Below are 15,819 nucleotides of genomic sequence, written 5' to 3'. Positions count from 1 at the left end.
GTATTATCAAAGATAAATGAATACTTATGTCCACACAAAAAGTTGTACAGGAATGTTCACAGCAGCACTATTCATAATAGACAAAAAGCAAAAACAACACAAATGTTGCCCATCAACTAATGAATGGGCAAATAACATGAAGTATACCCATAAATTGAAATATTACTTAACAATAAAAAAATGAACTACCGACTCTAAGATGGCCAAATAGGAACAGCTCCAGTCTATAGCTCACAGCATGAGCGACACAGAAGACGGGTGATTTCTGCACTTCCAGTTGAGGTACCAGGTTCATCTCACTGGGGCTTGTCAGACAGTGGGTTCAGCCCACAGAGTGTGAGCTGAAGCAGGGCAGGGCATTATCTCACTTGGGAAGCACAAGGGGTTGGGGAATTCCCTTCCAAGCCAAGGGAAGCTGTGACAGATGGTACCTGGAAAATTGGGACACTCTCACCCTAATACTGTGCTTTTCCAATGGTCTTAGCAAACAGCACACAGGAGATAATATCCCGCGCCTGGTCCGGAGGGTCCCACGCCCACAGAGCCTCACTCACTGCCAGCACAGCAGTCTGAGATTGAACTGCAAGGCGGCAGCGAGGCTGGGGGAGGGGCGTCCACCATTGCTGAAGTTTGAGTAGGTAAACAAAACAGCCAGGAAGCTCGAAGTGGGTGGAGCCCACCGCAGCTCAAGGAGGCCTGCCTGCCTCTGTAGACTCCATCTCTGGGGGCAGGGCATAGCTGAACAAAAGGCAGCAGAAACTTCTGCAGGCTTAAACGTCCCTGTCTGACAGCTTTGAAGAGAGTAGTGGTTCTCCCAGCAGAGTCTGAGATCTGAGAATGGATAGACTACCTCCTAAAGTGGGTCCCTGACCCCTGAGTAGCCTAACTGGGAGACACCTCCCAGTAGGGGCTGACTGACACCTCATACAGCCAGGTGCCCCTCTGAGACGAAGCTTCCAGAGAAAGGATCAGGCAGCAATATTTGCCATTCTGCAATATTTGCAGTTCTGCAGCCAGCACTGGTGATACCCAGGCAAACAGGGTCTGAAGTGGACCTCCAGCAGACTCCAACAGATCTGCAGCTGAGGGTCCTGACTGATAGAAGGAAAGCTAACGAACAGAAAGGACATCCACACCAAAACCCCATCTGTACATCACCATCATTAAAGACCAAAGGTACATAAAACCACAAAGATGGGGAGAAACCAGAACAGAAAAGCTGAAAATTCTAAAAATCAGAGTGCCTCTTCTCCTCCAAAGGAACACAGCTCCTCACCAGCAATGGAACAAAGCTGGACGGAGAATGACTTTGACAAATTGAGAGAAGAAGGCTTCAGACAATCGGTAATAACAGACTTCTCCGAGCTAAAGGAGGATGTTCGAACTGCAAAGAAGCTAAAAACCTTGAAAAAAGATTAGACGAATGGCTAACTAGAATAAACAGCATAGAGAAGACCTTAAACGACCTGATGGAGCTGAAAACCACGGCACGAGAACTTCATGACACGTGCACAAGCTTCAGTAGCTGATTAATCAAGTGGAAGAAAGAGTATCAGTGATTGAAGATGAAATTAATGAAATGAAGCGAGAAGAGAAGTTTAGAGAAAAAAGAGTAAAAAGAAATGAACAAAGCCTCCAAGAAATATGGGACAATGTGAAAAGACCAAATCTACGTCTGATTGGTGTACCTGAAAGTGACGGGGAGAATGGAACCAAGTTGGAAAACACTCTGCAGGATATTATCCAGGAGAACTTCCCCAATCTAGCAAGGCAGGCCAACATTCAAATTCAGGAAATACAGAGAATGCCACAAAGATACTCCTCAAGAAGAGCAACTCCAAGACACATAATTGTCAGATTCACCAAGGTTGAAATGAAGGAAAAAATATTAAGGGCAGCCAGAGAGAAAGGTCAGTTTACCCACAAAGGGAAGCCCATCAGACTAACAGCTGATCTCCAGGCAGAAACTCTACAAGCCAGAAAAGAGTGGGGGCCAATATTCAACATTCTTAAAGAAAAGAATTTTCAAACCAGAATTTCATATCCAGCCAAACTAAGCTTCATAAGTGAAGGAGAAATAAAATCCTTTACAGACAAGCAAATGCTGAGAGATTTTGTTACCACCAGGCCTGCCTTACAAGAGCTCCTGAAGGAAGCACTAAACATGGAAAGGAACAATCGGTACCAGCCACTGCAAAAACATGCCAAATTGTAAAGACCATCGAGGCTAGGAAGAAACTGCATCAACCAACGAGCAAAATAACCAGCTAACATCGTAATGACAGGATCAAATTCACACATAACAATATTAACCTTAAATGTAAATGGGCTAAATGCTCCAATTAAAAGACACAGACTGGCAAATTGGATAAAGAGTCAAGACCCATCAGTGTGCTGTATTCAGGAGACCCATCTCACATGCACATAGGCTCAAAATAAGGGGTTGGGGGAAGATTTACCAAGCAAACGGAAAACAAAATAAAGCAGGGGTTGCAATCCGAGTCTCTGATAAAACAGACTTTAAACCAACAAAGATCAAAAGAGGCAAGGCCATTACATAATGGTAAAGGAATCAATTCAATAAGAAGAGCTAACTGTCCTAAATATATATGCACCCAATACAGGAGCACCCAGATTCATAAAGCAAGTCTTTAGAGACCTACAAAGAGACTTAGACTCCCACACAATAATAATGGGAGACTTTAACACCCCACTGTCAATATTAGACAGATCAATGAGACAGAAAGTTAAAAAGGATATCCAGGAATTGAATTCAGCTCTGCACCAAGCAGACCTAATAGACATCTACAGAACTCTCCACCCCAAATCAACAGAATATACATTCTTCTCAGCACCACATCGCACTTATTCCAAAATCAACCACATAGTTGTAAGTAAAGCACTCCTTAGGAAATGTAAAAGAACAGAAATTATAACAAACTCTCTCTCAGACCACAGTGCAATCATACTAGAACTCAGGATTAAGAAACTCACCCAAAACTGCTCAACTACATGGAAACTGAACAATATGCTCCTGAATGACTACTGGGTATGTAATGAAATGAAGGCAGAAATAAAGATGTTCTTTGAAACCAACAAGAACAAAGACACAACATACCAGAATCTCTGGGACACACTTAAAGCAGTGTGTAGTGGGAAATTTATAGCACTACATGCCCACAAGAGAAAGCAGGAAAGGTCTAAAATTGACACCCTAACTCACAATTAAAAGAACTAGAGAAGCAAGAGCAAACACATTCAAAAGCTAGTAGAAGACAAGAAATAACTAAGATCAGAGCAGAACTGAAGGAGATAGAGACACAAAAAACCTTTCAAAAATCAATTAATCTAGGAGCTGGCTTTTTGAAAAGATCAACAAAATTGATAGACTGCTAGCAACACTAATGAAGAAAAGAGAGAAGAATCAAATAGACGCAATAAAAATGATAAAGGGGATATCACCATCAATCCCACAGAAATACAAACTACCATCAGAGATAACTATAAACACTTCTACACAAATAAACTAGAAAATCTAGAAGAAATGGATAAATTCCTCCACACATACACCCTCCCAAGACTAAACCAGGAAGAAGTTGAATCCCTGAATAGACCTATAACAGTCTCTGAAATTGAGGCAATAATTAATAGCTTACCAACCAAAAAAAGTACAGGACCAGATGGATTCACAGCCGAATTCACCAGAGGTACAAAGAGAAACTGGTACTGTTCCTTCTGAAACTATTCCAATCAACAGAAAAAGAGAGAATCCTCCCTAACTCATTTTATGAGGCCAGCATCAGCCTGAAACCAAAGCCTGGGAGAGATACAACAAAAAAAGAGAATTTTAGACCAATATCCCTGATGAACATCGATGTGAAAATTCTCAATAAAATACTGGCAAACTGAATCCAGCAGCACATCAAAAACCGTATCAACCACAATCAAGTTGGCTTCATCCCTGGGATGCAAGGCTGGTTCAACATATGCAAATCAATATATGTAATCCATCATGTAAACAGAACTAAAGACAAAAACCACATGATTATCTCAACAGATGCAGAAAAGGCCTTCGAAAAAATTCAAGAGCACTTCAGGCTAAAAACTCTCAATAAACTAGGTACTGATGGGACGTATCTCAAAATAATAACAGCTATTTATGACAAACTTACAGCCAATATCATACTGAATGGCCAATAACTGGAAGCAATCCCTTTAAAAACTGGCACAAGACAGGGATGCCATCTCTCACCACTCCTATTCAACATAGTGTTGGAAGTTCAGGCCAGGGCAATCAGGCAGGAGAAAGAAATAAAAGGTATTCAATTAGGAAAAGAGGAAGTCAAATTATCTCTGTTTGCAGATTACATGACTGTATATTTAGAAAACTCCATCAGCTCAGCCCAAAATCTCCTTAAGCTGATAAGCAGCTTCTGCAAAGTCTCAGGATACAAAATCAATGTGCAAAAATCACAAGCATTCCTATACACCAATAACAGACAAACAGAGAGCCAAATCATGAGTGAACTCCCATTCACAATTGCTTCAAAGAGAATAAAATACCTAGGAATCCAACTTACAAGGGACGTGAAGGACCTCTTCAAGGAGAAATACAAACCACTGCTCAACGAAATAAAAGATGACACAAATAAATGGAAGAATATTCCATGCTCGTGGATAGGAGGAATCAATATTGTGAAAATAGCCATACTGCTCAAGGTAATTTATAGATTCAATGCCATCCCCATCAAACTACCAATGACTTTCTTCACAGAATTGGAAAAAACTACTTTAAAGTTCATATGGAACCAAAAAAGAGCCCACATTGCCAAGACAATTCTAAGCCAAAAGAACAAAGCTGGAGGCATCACGCTACCTGACTTCAAACTATACTACAAGGCTACAGTAACCAAAACAGCATGGTACTGGTACCAACACAGAGATTTAGACCAATGGAACAGAACAGAGCCCTCAGAAATAATACCACACCTCTACAATCATCTGATCTTTGACAAACCTGACAAAAACAAGAAACGGGGAAAGGATTCCCTATTTAATAAATGGTGCTGGGAAAACTGGCTAGCCATATGTAGAAAGCTGAAACTGGATCCCTTCCTTATACCTTATACAAAAATTAATTCAAGATGGATTAAAGACTTAAATGTTAGACCTAAAACCATAAAAACCCTTGAAGAAAACCTAGGAAATACCATTCAGGACATAGGCATGGGCAAGGAATTCATGACTAAAACACCAAAAGCAATGGCAACGAAAGCCAAAATTGACAAATGGGATCTAATTAAACTAAAGAGCTTCTGCACAGCAAAAGAAACTACCATCAGAATGAACAGGCAACCTACAGAATGGGAGGAAATTTTTACAATCTACCCATCTGACAAAGGGCTTATATCCAGAATCTACAAATAGCTTAAACAAATCAAATTTACAAGAAAAAATCAAAGAACCCCATCAAAAAGTGGGTGAAGGATATGAACAGACAATTCTCAAAAGAAGACATTTATGCAGCCAACAGACACATGAAAAAATGCTCATCATCACTGGCCATCAGAGAAATGCAAATCGAAACCACAATCAGATACCATCTCACACCAGTTAGAATGATGATCATTAAAAAGTCAGGAAACAAGTGCTGGAGAGGATGTGGAGAAATAGGAACACTTTTACACTGTTGGTGGGACTGTAAACTAGTTGAACCATTGTGGAAGATAGTGTGGTGATTCCTCAAGGATCTAGAACTAGAAATACCATTTGACCCAGCAATCCCATTACTGGGTATATACCCAAAGGATTATAAATCATGCTGCCATAAAGACAGATGCACTCATATGTTTACTGCGGCACTATTCACAATAGCAAAGACTTGCAACCAACCCAACTGTCAATCAACGATAGACTGGATTAAGAAAATGTGGCACATATACACCATGGAATATTATGCAGCCATAAAAAAGGATGAGTTCATGTCCTTTGTCGGTACATGGATGAAGCTGGAAACCATCATTCTCAGCAAACTATCGCAAGGACAGAAAACCAAACACCGCATGTTCTCACTCATAGGTGGGAATTGAACAATGAGAACACTTGGACACAGGAAGGGTAACATCACACACTGGGGCCTGTCATGGGGTGGGGGGAGGCAGGAGGGATAGCATTAGGAGATATACCCAATGTAAATGATGAGTTAATGGGTGCAGCACACCAACGTGGCACATGTATACATAGATAACAAACCTGCACGTTGTGCACATGCACCCTAGAACTTAAAGTATAATTAAAATAAATAAATAAATAAAACGTTTAAGAACTTTTTTTTAAAAAAAGAAGTACTGATACATGCTACAAAAATGGATGAACCTTGCAAACATGCTAAGTGAGAGAAACCTGTCACAACAGATCACATATTATATGATCCCACGTATGTAAAGTGTCCAGAAAAAGCAGATTTATAGTGATAGAAAGTAGGGATGAAGTCAGAATTGCATCAGAAATATGCTAATTGCTACCATATTTCTTTTTGGGATGAAAAATTTATAATATGAAAATATTATAAAAATGATTATTGTCATGAATACATATCTCTATGAATATACTAAAGGTCACGGAAATATACACTTTAAATAGATGAATTGTATGGAAATTATATCTTAATAAAGTTGTTATTAAAAAGATTGCACTAAAAAGAACATGCAATTGATGCATTTATGTAAAATTATATATATATATTTATATATATTATATATTTCCCATATATGTATATGGGAAATGTAAATATAAGTAAAATAAAAGATTAAGAAAGAAACTAAATTCAATTATATCTCAAGGCCACTATTTCTTCACTTACAAAGTAAATATTATATCTCCAGTTATTTCATAAAGCTGTTTCAATCTATGTAAAGCACTTATGCTGGTATATATTAATCACTCAATAAATGCTCTTAACATTAGTGATGATAAAAAGATAGTTTCTTTTTCTCATTATTATTATACTTTAAGTTTTACTTTCTAAAGAGGTTCAAGTGTCTTTTATACTTACCTCCATTGTAAAACCTATGACTTTGAAACATTGCTCAATTAATTCATACTGGGATTTATAGAAACTATTATTCATGATGTCTTGCACTGTTCTGAGGTGGTCATTTTGTAGGTACCTGAAAAAAATATAAAAGGAAGGATAAAAGTCTAAAATTAAGTGAAAAGTGAAAGTATTATTGATGAAAGTATAACCTGGTAGATTACCTGGGAGGCTTATTTTCAGGCAGTTTGTAATGGGCTAGTTTCTTCTTTTCAGCCAAACCAGCATAAATGTAGTAAAAAATATGAAAATTTTTTTCTCCACTGGAAAAAAAGATATTTTCAGTACGGTAGTTGGTAAGAATATTTACTGTTCAAGTTACTTGAAAATATAATTATTTGAACAATGACTGTGAGTGCCGATATGGGCTTTTCTGAATACTGCATTTTGGCTTTCTGTGGTCGTTATTGCTGTCATTATTTTCAACAACCACTGTCATTAAATTCCAGAAATTATCTTAATCACTTCATAGGAATCATTCAGTATACATTTGTGAGTGACTTCCAGGCACTGTTCCAGGCGCTGCGGATATAGCAGGAGCAAAACTGTCAAAAATCCCTAACTTCTTGGAGTTTACATGCTAGTGGAGCAGACAGAAAAAGAATAATGTATACAGCCATGGCAATGGTTATAAGTTCTATATTATCTCATTAACCCACCATAAGCCCCTGAGGTGGTCATGTGTTTCCTATTTTATGTAGAAGGAAACTGAAGATTACAGCTGCCAATCTCCCCCAAAGCCACAGAGTTGATGATTAATATGGATTTGAATCAGGTCTATTTGATTCCAAAGCCCATGCCTTTAACCACCTTTTAATATTGTCTCTCTGAGGCTCAGTTTTCTCACTTGTATGAGGAATCTCTTTCTTATAAGTCTCAAATCCCATGATTCTGCAGTTCTAAGTAGTATAAATAGCATTTTCCAGATGCTGCAATAATGCCATTAAGGGAATATGAATTACAACAAGGTAAGTTTCCACTTCAGGATGTTCCACAACGTAATTTCTTGGACCTTAGAGTCCCCTCTCCTCCTTCCCCATGTCTTCCTTCTGCTCTAGTGGGCTCCAGGGAAAGATCACTTTCAGGCTCTCTGCTGAAACAGCAGAGGATGAACCTCCTGCTCTATAGCTTCCCCATCTCTACTGCCCTGCTTTACTTCCACTCTTGATGAGCCTAGTGGTCAGCTGGGACACCCTGGGGTTTGCATCTCTCTGTGGCATTCCCCTTCTCATCCTCCCACTAGATCCTCCTCCTGTTTTAGGATGGTCCTCAATCTTCACTTGACTGTTCACTCCATTATCACCAGGCTCACAGGCTGGGGTTGGGGCAGGGTAGGATTCTTTTTACAGTGGTTGAATTAATTATAATGTCTCAACCAGAAGGCCTTGCTGTCTTCACCTTTTTCTACTGTTACTTCTCTTTCCATTGGTATAAAACTCTCATCCCACCACAAAGCTTTGGATGTCACCATAGGGGTTGGGGCAAGAGACACTAAATTGTTGTGGATACTCCCCTTCCTGCCACTCTTGGCAGTGGCCTGAACTGTGCTCTGGGTCCTCAACTCATCACACCCAAACTTCAGGAGCAGCTTGCATCCCCTCTCGCCCTGCTCCTTTCCTTCACCTCCTCCACAGCCTGTATCAGCAAACTTAGGGGGACAATGAAATACTTTCAGAAAAGGAATTATTATTATTAAGCTTATTTTTAGTAGAACAGAGGAGCCTTTGAATTCTTTTCCATATGAAGTACATGGAACAGAAAAAAGCCCACTTCATGATATGCATAATTACACACAAATTATTTTACTTAAAAGGTAAGAAAGGACTTAAAAACATTCCAGGGTCTTCTCCCCCTGTATATTATGCAGTATAATCTCAGTGTAGATGGAAATTTACTGTTGCTCTCTTTAGAAATTATTCATTCTTGCCAGGCACGGTGGCTCATGCCTGGAATCCCAGCACTTTGGGAGGCCGAGGCCGGCGGATCACGAGGTCAGGAGATCAAGACCATCCTGGCTAACACGGTGAAACCCTGTCTCTACTAAAAATACAAAAAATTAGCCTAGTGTGGCGGTGGGTGCCTGTAGTCCCAGCTGCTGGGGAGGCTGAGGCAGGAGAATGGCGTGAACCCGGGAGGCGGAGCTTGCAGTGAGCCGAAATCATGCCACTGCACTCCAGCCTGGGCAACAGAGTGAGACTCCATCTCAAAAAAAAAAAAAGAAAGAAATTATTCATTCTTTCAGCATGTAGAAGTTTTCCTCAGAATCAACAGTAACTCAAATATATCCATATGTATTTACTCTTCCAATAATGCAGTGGAGTTTTAGAACAACTGTGGCTTTATTTTATAATCTCTAGTTTTGATCCAAGGTTCTGCCAAAAGCCATTACAAGAATAATTTTTTACAGAAGCTCAATAAGGACTCCAACACATCAGTCATGTAGGTTTAAAATAACATTAAAGGTTTGATACTTGTGACACACTAGTAACTATTGAAGGTACTCTGTTTGGTCTTTCTTGAAAGTTAACAAATTGAAATACTTAATATGAAAGGGTAGAGTTTGATAAGGTGAATAATGCAGATCTCTGTTCTTCCCTGTTAGTATTTCAAAAGGAAGGAAGACATTTTCCAAAGAGAAAAGTAACAATGCTATTGGTTAGTATGCATTCTGCACTGAAACTCTCCCCTGAGTGAACGGAGAGTCGGGGGGTCTTATATAACTAGAGAAGGATAGTTCCATTCCAAAAGAAAGGGGCTATGGGAAAAGAAACAGATTTGAGATGTGTATTCAGTTGAATTTGAGATGGTAGCAGGATACGTAGGTAGATGGAAATTTTTAAAAAATGTAAACGTTTTTCAGTTTTAAGAGAGGGGGAGAGGTATGTCTTTGGGTGCCAATCATGTAGAGCTCTCTGTTGAGGCCATAATGTCAGAAGAATTTGTGAAGTGAGAGAGTGTAGAGAAAAAAAGAGAAAAGCTGCAGGGACAAATCTTTGGTAAATATACAGTGTGAGACTGGATGGATGAATCTAAAACAGAATAAAAATTCAGGGAGGTAGGAGAGGAATCAGGAGAATCTAGTCATGGGGCAAAGAAAAGTGAAGGTTTCAAGAAAAGGGGTGGTCCAGAGGCTGGGTCCCTTCCTTCAGAACCCATCCTATTCTGTTACTTGTTGCCGTCACCAGTGATAATGCAAGAAACACCAACATTGCGTATGAGTGAAGTTAGAACAAAACTGAAAGTTTCCTTTAGTTCTTGTCTTTTCTCACCAGAGAATAATAAAAACTTCTCTACGACTGGCACAGCATATAATTGTTTGCTTTCTTCTAATGAAGCACACTGATTGTGCACTTCACTAATGTACAATGTATCAGTTAAGTGCTAACAATGTGATTGTTAACATTAATACAGTGCAATTGTGAACGTTAACACTGTACTACATTGTTCATAATGTACACTAATTGTACATTGTATCAATTAAGTGTTAACAATCATGATTACATTTGTATCAGTTAAGTGTTAACATTTGTGATTGTTAACAATGTACATTAGTTGTACATTGTATCCGTTAAGTGTTAAAATTAGACACACAATATTAAAGGATTTCTCTTCATCAGTTTAGATTTATTGAGAATTATAATTTGAAAAGACCTGGAGATACTATTGGGAATATACTGCCTTCAGCGGACAATCAGAAAGTTAAAGAAACAGGAAACGAACACACCTCCAAAGCTTACCCAGGGTCCCTAACCATATCAAGCTGTGCTTAAGAACACAGAGCACTACAGTATCCCACACTTGCTAATGTTTCCAGGGGTTCCCAGGTCAGGACCGCCTGGTGACAGACATAGGGTCGTGCAAGTTACCAAATATCATTTCTCTGATTGTGGCCTCATTCCTACTTGTGGATCTTCTAACACTTCTTCAGAGTGAGTTCTACTCAGCTGCTTGCAGGAAGGCCCTCAGGGCTGTCTCATATGTGTGTTCACCTGCTTTGCACCCTGGGGATTACCTGTGCAGCCAAGGCCTCTGACAGCCTCAAACGGTGGCAAAGTACTCACAAGGGTATAGTTTAACTCACCTGTGACACCTTTGAATCTTCAACGAAGTGGCCAACAATCAGACTTAGAAAACTAATAATGAAGGTTTGCATTTTTTTTTTTTTTTTTTTGAGATGGAGTCTCACTGTCGCCCAGGCTGGAGTGCAGTGGCGCGATCTTGGCTCACTGCAAGCTCCGCCTCCCAGGTTCACGCCATTCTCCTGTCTCAGCCTCTGGAGTAGCTGGGTCTACAGGCGCCTGCCACCACACCCAGCTAATTTTTTGTATTGTTAGTAGAGACGGGGTTTCACCGTGTAGCCAGGATGGTCTTGATCTCCTGACCTCATGATCTGCCCGCCTCAGCCTCCCAAAGTGCTGGGATTACAGGCGTGAGCCACCGCACCTGGCCGAAGCTTTGCATTCTTAAGGCACTACAAGGTATTCATAAAGCAACACTTTTAATTTTTCCTTTTTAATCACAGCTCCCTCCTTGTAAACTCTCTCCTCCTGGATATGCAGTCTCCTCAGGCCCCTCCTCTTGCCACCTACCTGCTCAATCTTAGCAGATGAACTCATTTCCTATTTCATGAGAGACTAGAAACCAATGAGTGATCAGCACGTTTTATATCATACTGTGAGCTGTGTTACCACAGGAATCCTGCCTTACTTGGCTTTATGTCTCCTGTGCCTAGCACACAGTTGGCACTCAATAAATATGTGTCAAATAGACGGATGGCTGGATGGATGGCTGGATGGATGGATGGATGAATGGTGGGTTTGGGAGTCAGACAGAAGGACGAGGCTTCAAACTCCAACTTAGTCATTGCCAGCTTTTTGACATTAAGCAACTTATTAAAATTCTCTTAGTTTCTCACTTGTAAAAGAGAAAATGACATCCTGTCACATGACTGGAAGAATTAAAAGAGATAATGGCTGTAAGGTGCTTAGTGCAGTGCCTGACATAGAGTAATTGCTCCATAAATACATTTCTCTTTCTCCACAATGGACAGCACTATGTCTGCCACTTATTTATGTCTCCTATAGAGTCCTGTTAAGTGCTGGGGACATGAGAGAAATGCAATCAATGCTTGCTGAACTAAACTGTAGTAACAGGAGGAAACTGCAGTGGAAATAGCTATAATTTGTATTTATGAGAATTATCTAGCATTGCCTTCAACAGGTTCATTTTATTCTTGAAATTAAGTAGCCTCTTTTAAAATTTTCTCCTTGAAAACTATCTATGTTTAGAAAAGGATTTAAGTCACAAGTTATAAGATAGTACCATCATCATTAGAAAGGTAATCTAAAAAAAATGTGGTCAGAGATTGAGCTGGGATGACATCGTCATAGGCAAAAAGCAAAGAAAAGAACAAAATGTCTCAAAGGACGAGTTCATTAAAAAAAGACACTCGTCTGCTCTGATTCTTCCCTGCTCCTCAAATCATTCTACACTCTTCTTTGTCTTGCTCTGGGACCCCAAAGGCCAATCCCTACAGCCTGCAATCCCTGGGCTCCCTTGCTCTCTGGCTTCCATATGGGTTCAGCCAATAGGAAGCACAGGCAGGAAACAGGCGGAGGGAGGAGAGAGAGGCTGGCATGTTATCCCCTTGCTCTCTCCCTGACCGGCTGCATCCCATTAGGGCCATAGCTCCAGACAGGCAGCCCCTGACCCACAGCTGCAGCTGGCACCAGGCACTTGTGCTGCCCCTCCCTCCGCCTGCAGACAGGAAGGCAGCCATGGCTCCTCACCCCTGTTAGTCCATGGGCTTCTCACCATTCATTCTTGGCTCTTCAATGCCCATGTGACCTCTGTAAACAGTTTTCTCAGTCAAAACCCTGAAGCTTGTTCTTTCTGTTCAGTACCCTGATTGATAACAGTGCAATTAAATTTATAATTTGTAAATGTACCTATTAAGAATTCTTCCATCAATCACATGTTTGATATTTTCATACTCATAGGTCACTCAAAGCTCCTCTGGAACTTAAAAATGCAATTAAATTAGGTGAAAGAAAAAACAGATACAAAAATGGAAAAAGTGTTATAAATTAAAGACAGCTGTGCTCAAATTATAACTGAGTTATATTTCCACTTGATTGTGAATTTGGAATTTGGAATACTTTTCCCCAATAAGCAAAGTTGTAAAATTAGAATAGTTCCTTAGAGTGAAAAAAACTACTTAATTCATAGCATGCCTTAAATATAATCCTGACTGTGCCATTTCTTAGAATGCATCCTACAATATTTCAGTAAGCATTAAATGATACTATTTCTATGGTTACAAGCCCAGGGCCTCATTGTGTAACTCCAGAGGGTTCTGTTCATGTGCTCTTCTATATGAACTGAGTTTCTGCCCTCAACTCCATAGAATACACTGTGAATTATATCCCTTGACATTGTGCAACATGGTGGTGCCATCTACCAATTAGTTACTCTTAAGTAGTTCTTCCTGAAGGGCCTGAAGGAGAGGCTTACACAATTATGAGAGCAGAACAAATGGTTTCGAGAACTAGCTAAGTTTCCACATCTGCTAAGATCCCGAGGTCCTTCTAGTTATGGGCGGCAATGGCACTGACACACATGTCCACTGAGTTTTGGGCACTGGACACCTATCAATAAATAGTATCTGCCATTTATTGAACATCTTCAATATCCCAGGTACTGTGCTATATGTTATTTCTAATCAACTATTAACACTACTATTACTACTAATGGCTTAAACTTATGGGGTTCTTAATATATGCCATTCATTGTGCTATATACTATATGTACCTTGTCTTAATTGATAGGTAGGTACTAATGCTATTTCATTTTAAAGACGAAAAACAGAGGTGCAGAGAGGTTAAGTAAACTGTTTCAAATCATACATACAATGAATTACAGAGCCAAGATCCTGTAAGAATCTTTAAGGTTTAAATATCTTACCCAAAGTGGATTAAAATGGTGTGGTACCACAGTTGAAAGCCATATGTGTTTAATAATCATTCCTTCCTTCCATTTTTTTTTTTTTTTTTTTTTTTTTTTTTTTTTGAGATGGAGTCTTGCTCTGTCACCCCAGCTGGAGTGCAGTGGCGTGAGCTTGGTTCACCGCCAGCTCCACCTCCCAGGTTCACGCCATTCTCCTGCCTCAGCCTCCCGAGTAGCTGGGGCTACAAGCACCCACCACCACGCCCGACTAATTTTTTGTATTTTTAGTAGAGACGGGGTTTCACCATGTTAGCCAGGATGATCTCGATCTCCTGACCTCGTGATTCACCCACCTTGGCCTCCCAAAATGCTGGGATTACAGGCGTCAGCCACCACGCCCAGCCTCCTTCCATATTTTTAATTGAAGACCAAAGGGTAATTTTCCATATTGGGGCTAGTGCTCAGGAGCTGGACTCCAGGCAACTTCTATTCATGACTTACTCATGAATTGAATGACACCAAGCTTGAAGGAACTTACATTAAATAATAATGTACTAATATAAAACAAGAGCTTATTATGTTACTGTGAATTAACATGACATATTACTACAATAATGTAGAGTATGTTTAGCATAAAACATAAGAAAAATGAAAGATTCTAACTTGCCATGCTTTTAAACAAAATAATGTAACTACCAGCGTACAAATCCAATGTGTAACGATAGTTTCCTCATTAGAATAACAAAGATGTTTTGTGAGACAGGAGAGAAACTTTGTCATTAAGCTACAAACCCGCAAAAGGAATTCATTCAACTTAATATCAAAGCATTATGAAGCGTATTGATGGCTTAAATCAGCCAGCAATAAAAGGTCAATATGATAAAGCTCCTTCTTGAATCTTTTATTTGGTCCCTTGTATATAAACATAGGAAGAATAGAATTAATACAAAGGTCTATTTATATATGCTAGCATTTAAAACAGAAAAGGACTCAGTTATTTCTAATTAAATTTCACATTAATTTTGTATAGATAAATATATTCTGTGCTATGTCAGAATGGTCTGTAATTTACGCTGTTAGTACCTCTATGATGGGCTTAGGTTTTCTATCTGGCAGCATAAATTTTAGGTTATAAATTAATTCCTCTATTGGATGTAACATATATTTGAGAATAAGACAGTGCTGATGGATCTCTTCATTCTCAATAGTAAGTGCTTTGCATATAGTAAGTGATAAAATTTTATTGAATGAGAAAGACATTTTACTATTAAAGTATTATGTTTGCTTCTGCTTCCTCCAAAATAGGAGAGATTTGAAATAAACTTACACAGCTTGGTGGATAACTCGGGATTTCTCCAGGAGATATTCAGAAATCTGTGCTCCCACTACCGCTCCTGAAGAGGTGAATTTCATTTCTAAGTATTTTCCAAATCTGCTAGAATTGTCATTTATAATAGTGCAGGCATTGCCAAAGGCTTCTACCAAATTGTTCACTTGTAAAATCTTCTCTTGCAAGGTTCTGTTATTAGCCTAAATAGAAAATATTAAGATATTCTTAAAAACATAAAAAATTAATTTGGTATATAATGAAATGTCTCTTCTTTGGTAAGCAATTTATGTAGACATAAACATACAAAAGCATGTTCCTGATATATTGGCAGATGTTACATCCTGGTCTATTTTCCCCCTCCCATATGTGGATTCACTCACTTGTTTTCTTAAAAAGGGACAAGGAGATATTCTATACTTTTCTATTCAAGCGCAGTTCTGTTCAGTGCCTG

The 15,819-nt window shown here is 39.4% G+C and overlaps 1 protein-coding gene across 15 annotated transcripts in view; it reads right to left on the bottom strand.

Annotated features, from left to right (window-relative positions):
- MYO3A (myosin IIIA) overlaps nt 1-15,819 on the bottom strand; it is a 271,375-nt gene that overhangs the window by 111,405 nt on the left and 144,151 nt on the right. For 14 of the 15 annotated variants that reach the window (XR_008510349.1, XR_008510350.2, XR_008510348.2 and 11 more), the window contains 3 exons: nt 15,366-15,568; nt 7,258-7,356; nt 7,055-7,169 (listed from right to left, as the gene is read on the bottom strand). Coding sequence is in view for 12 of the 15 variants with exons in the window: in XM_054522103.2 (XP_054378078.1) it covers nt 7,055-7,169; nt 7,258-7,356; nt 15,366-15,568 (417 nt within the window). In the remaining 3 variants the exon portion in view is untranslated. The remainder of the gene's footprint in view (nt 1-7,054; nt 7,170-7,257; nt 7,357-15,365; nt 15,569-15,819) is intronic. The other variant, XM_054522099.2, reaches the window with a different exon arrangement.

This window comes from Pongo abelii, chromosome 8 (assembly GCF_028885655.2).
Source record: "Pongo abelii isolate AG06213 chromosome 8, NHGRI_mPonAbe1-v2.0_pri, whole genome shotgun sequence".
NCBI classification, from domain to species: domain Eukaryota; kingdom Metazoa; phylum Chordata; class Mammalia; order Primates; family Hominidae; genus Pongo; species Pongo abelii.
This window is presented reverse-complemented; position numbering and strand designations above follow the sequence as displayed.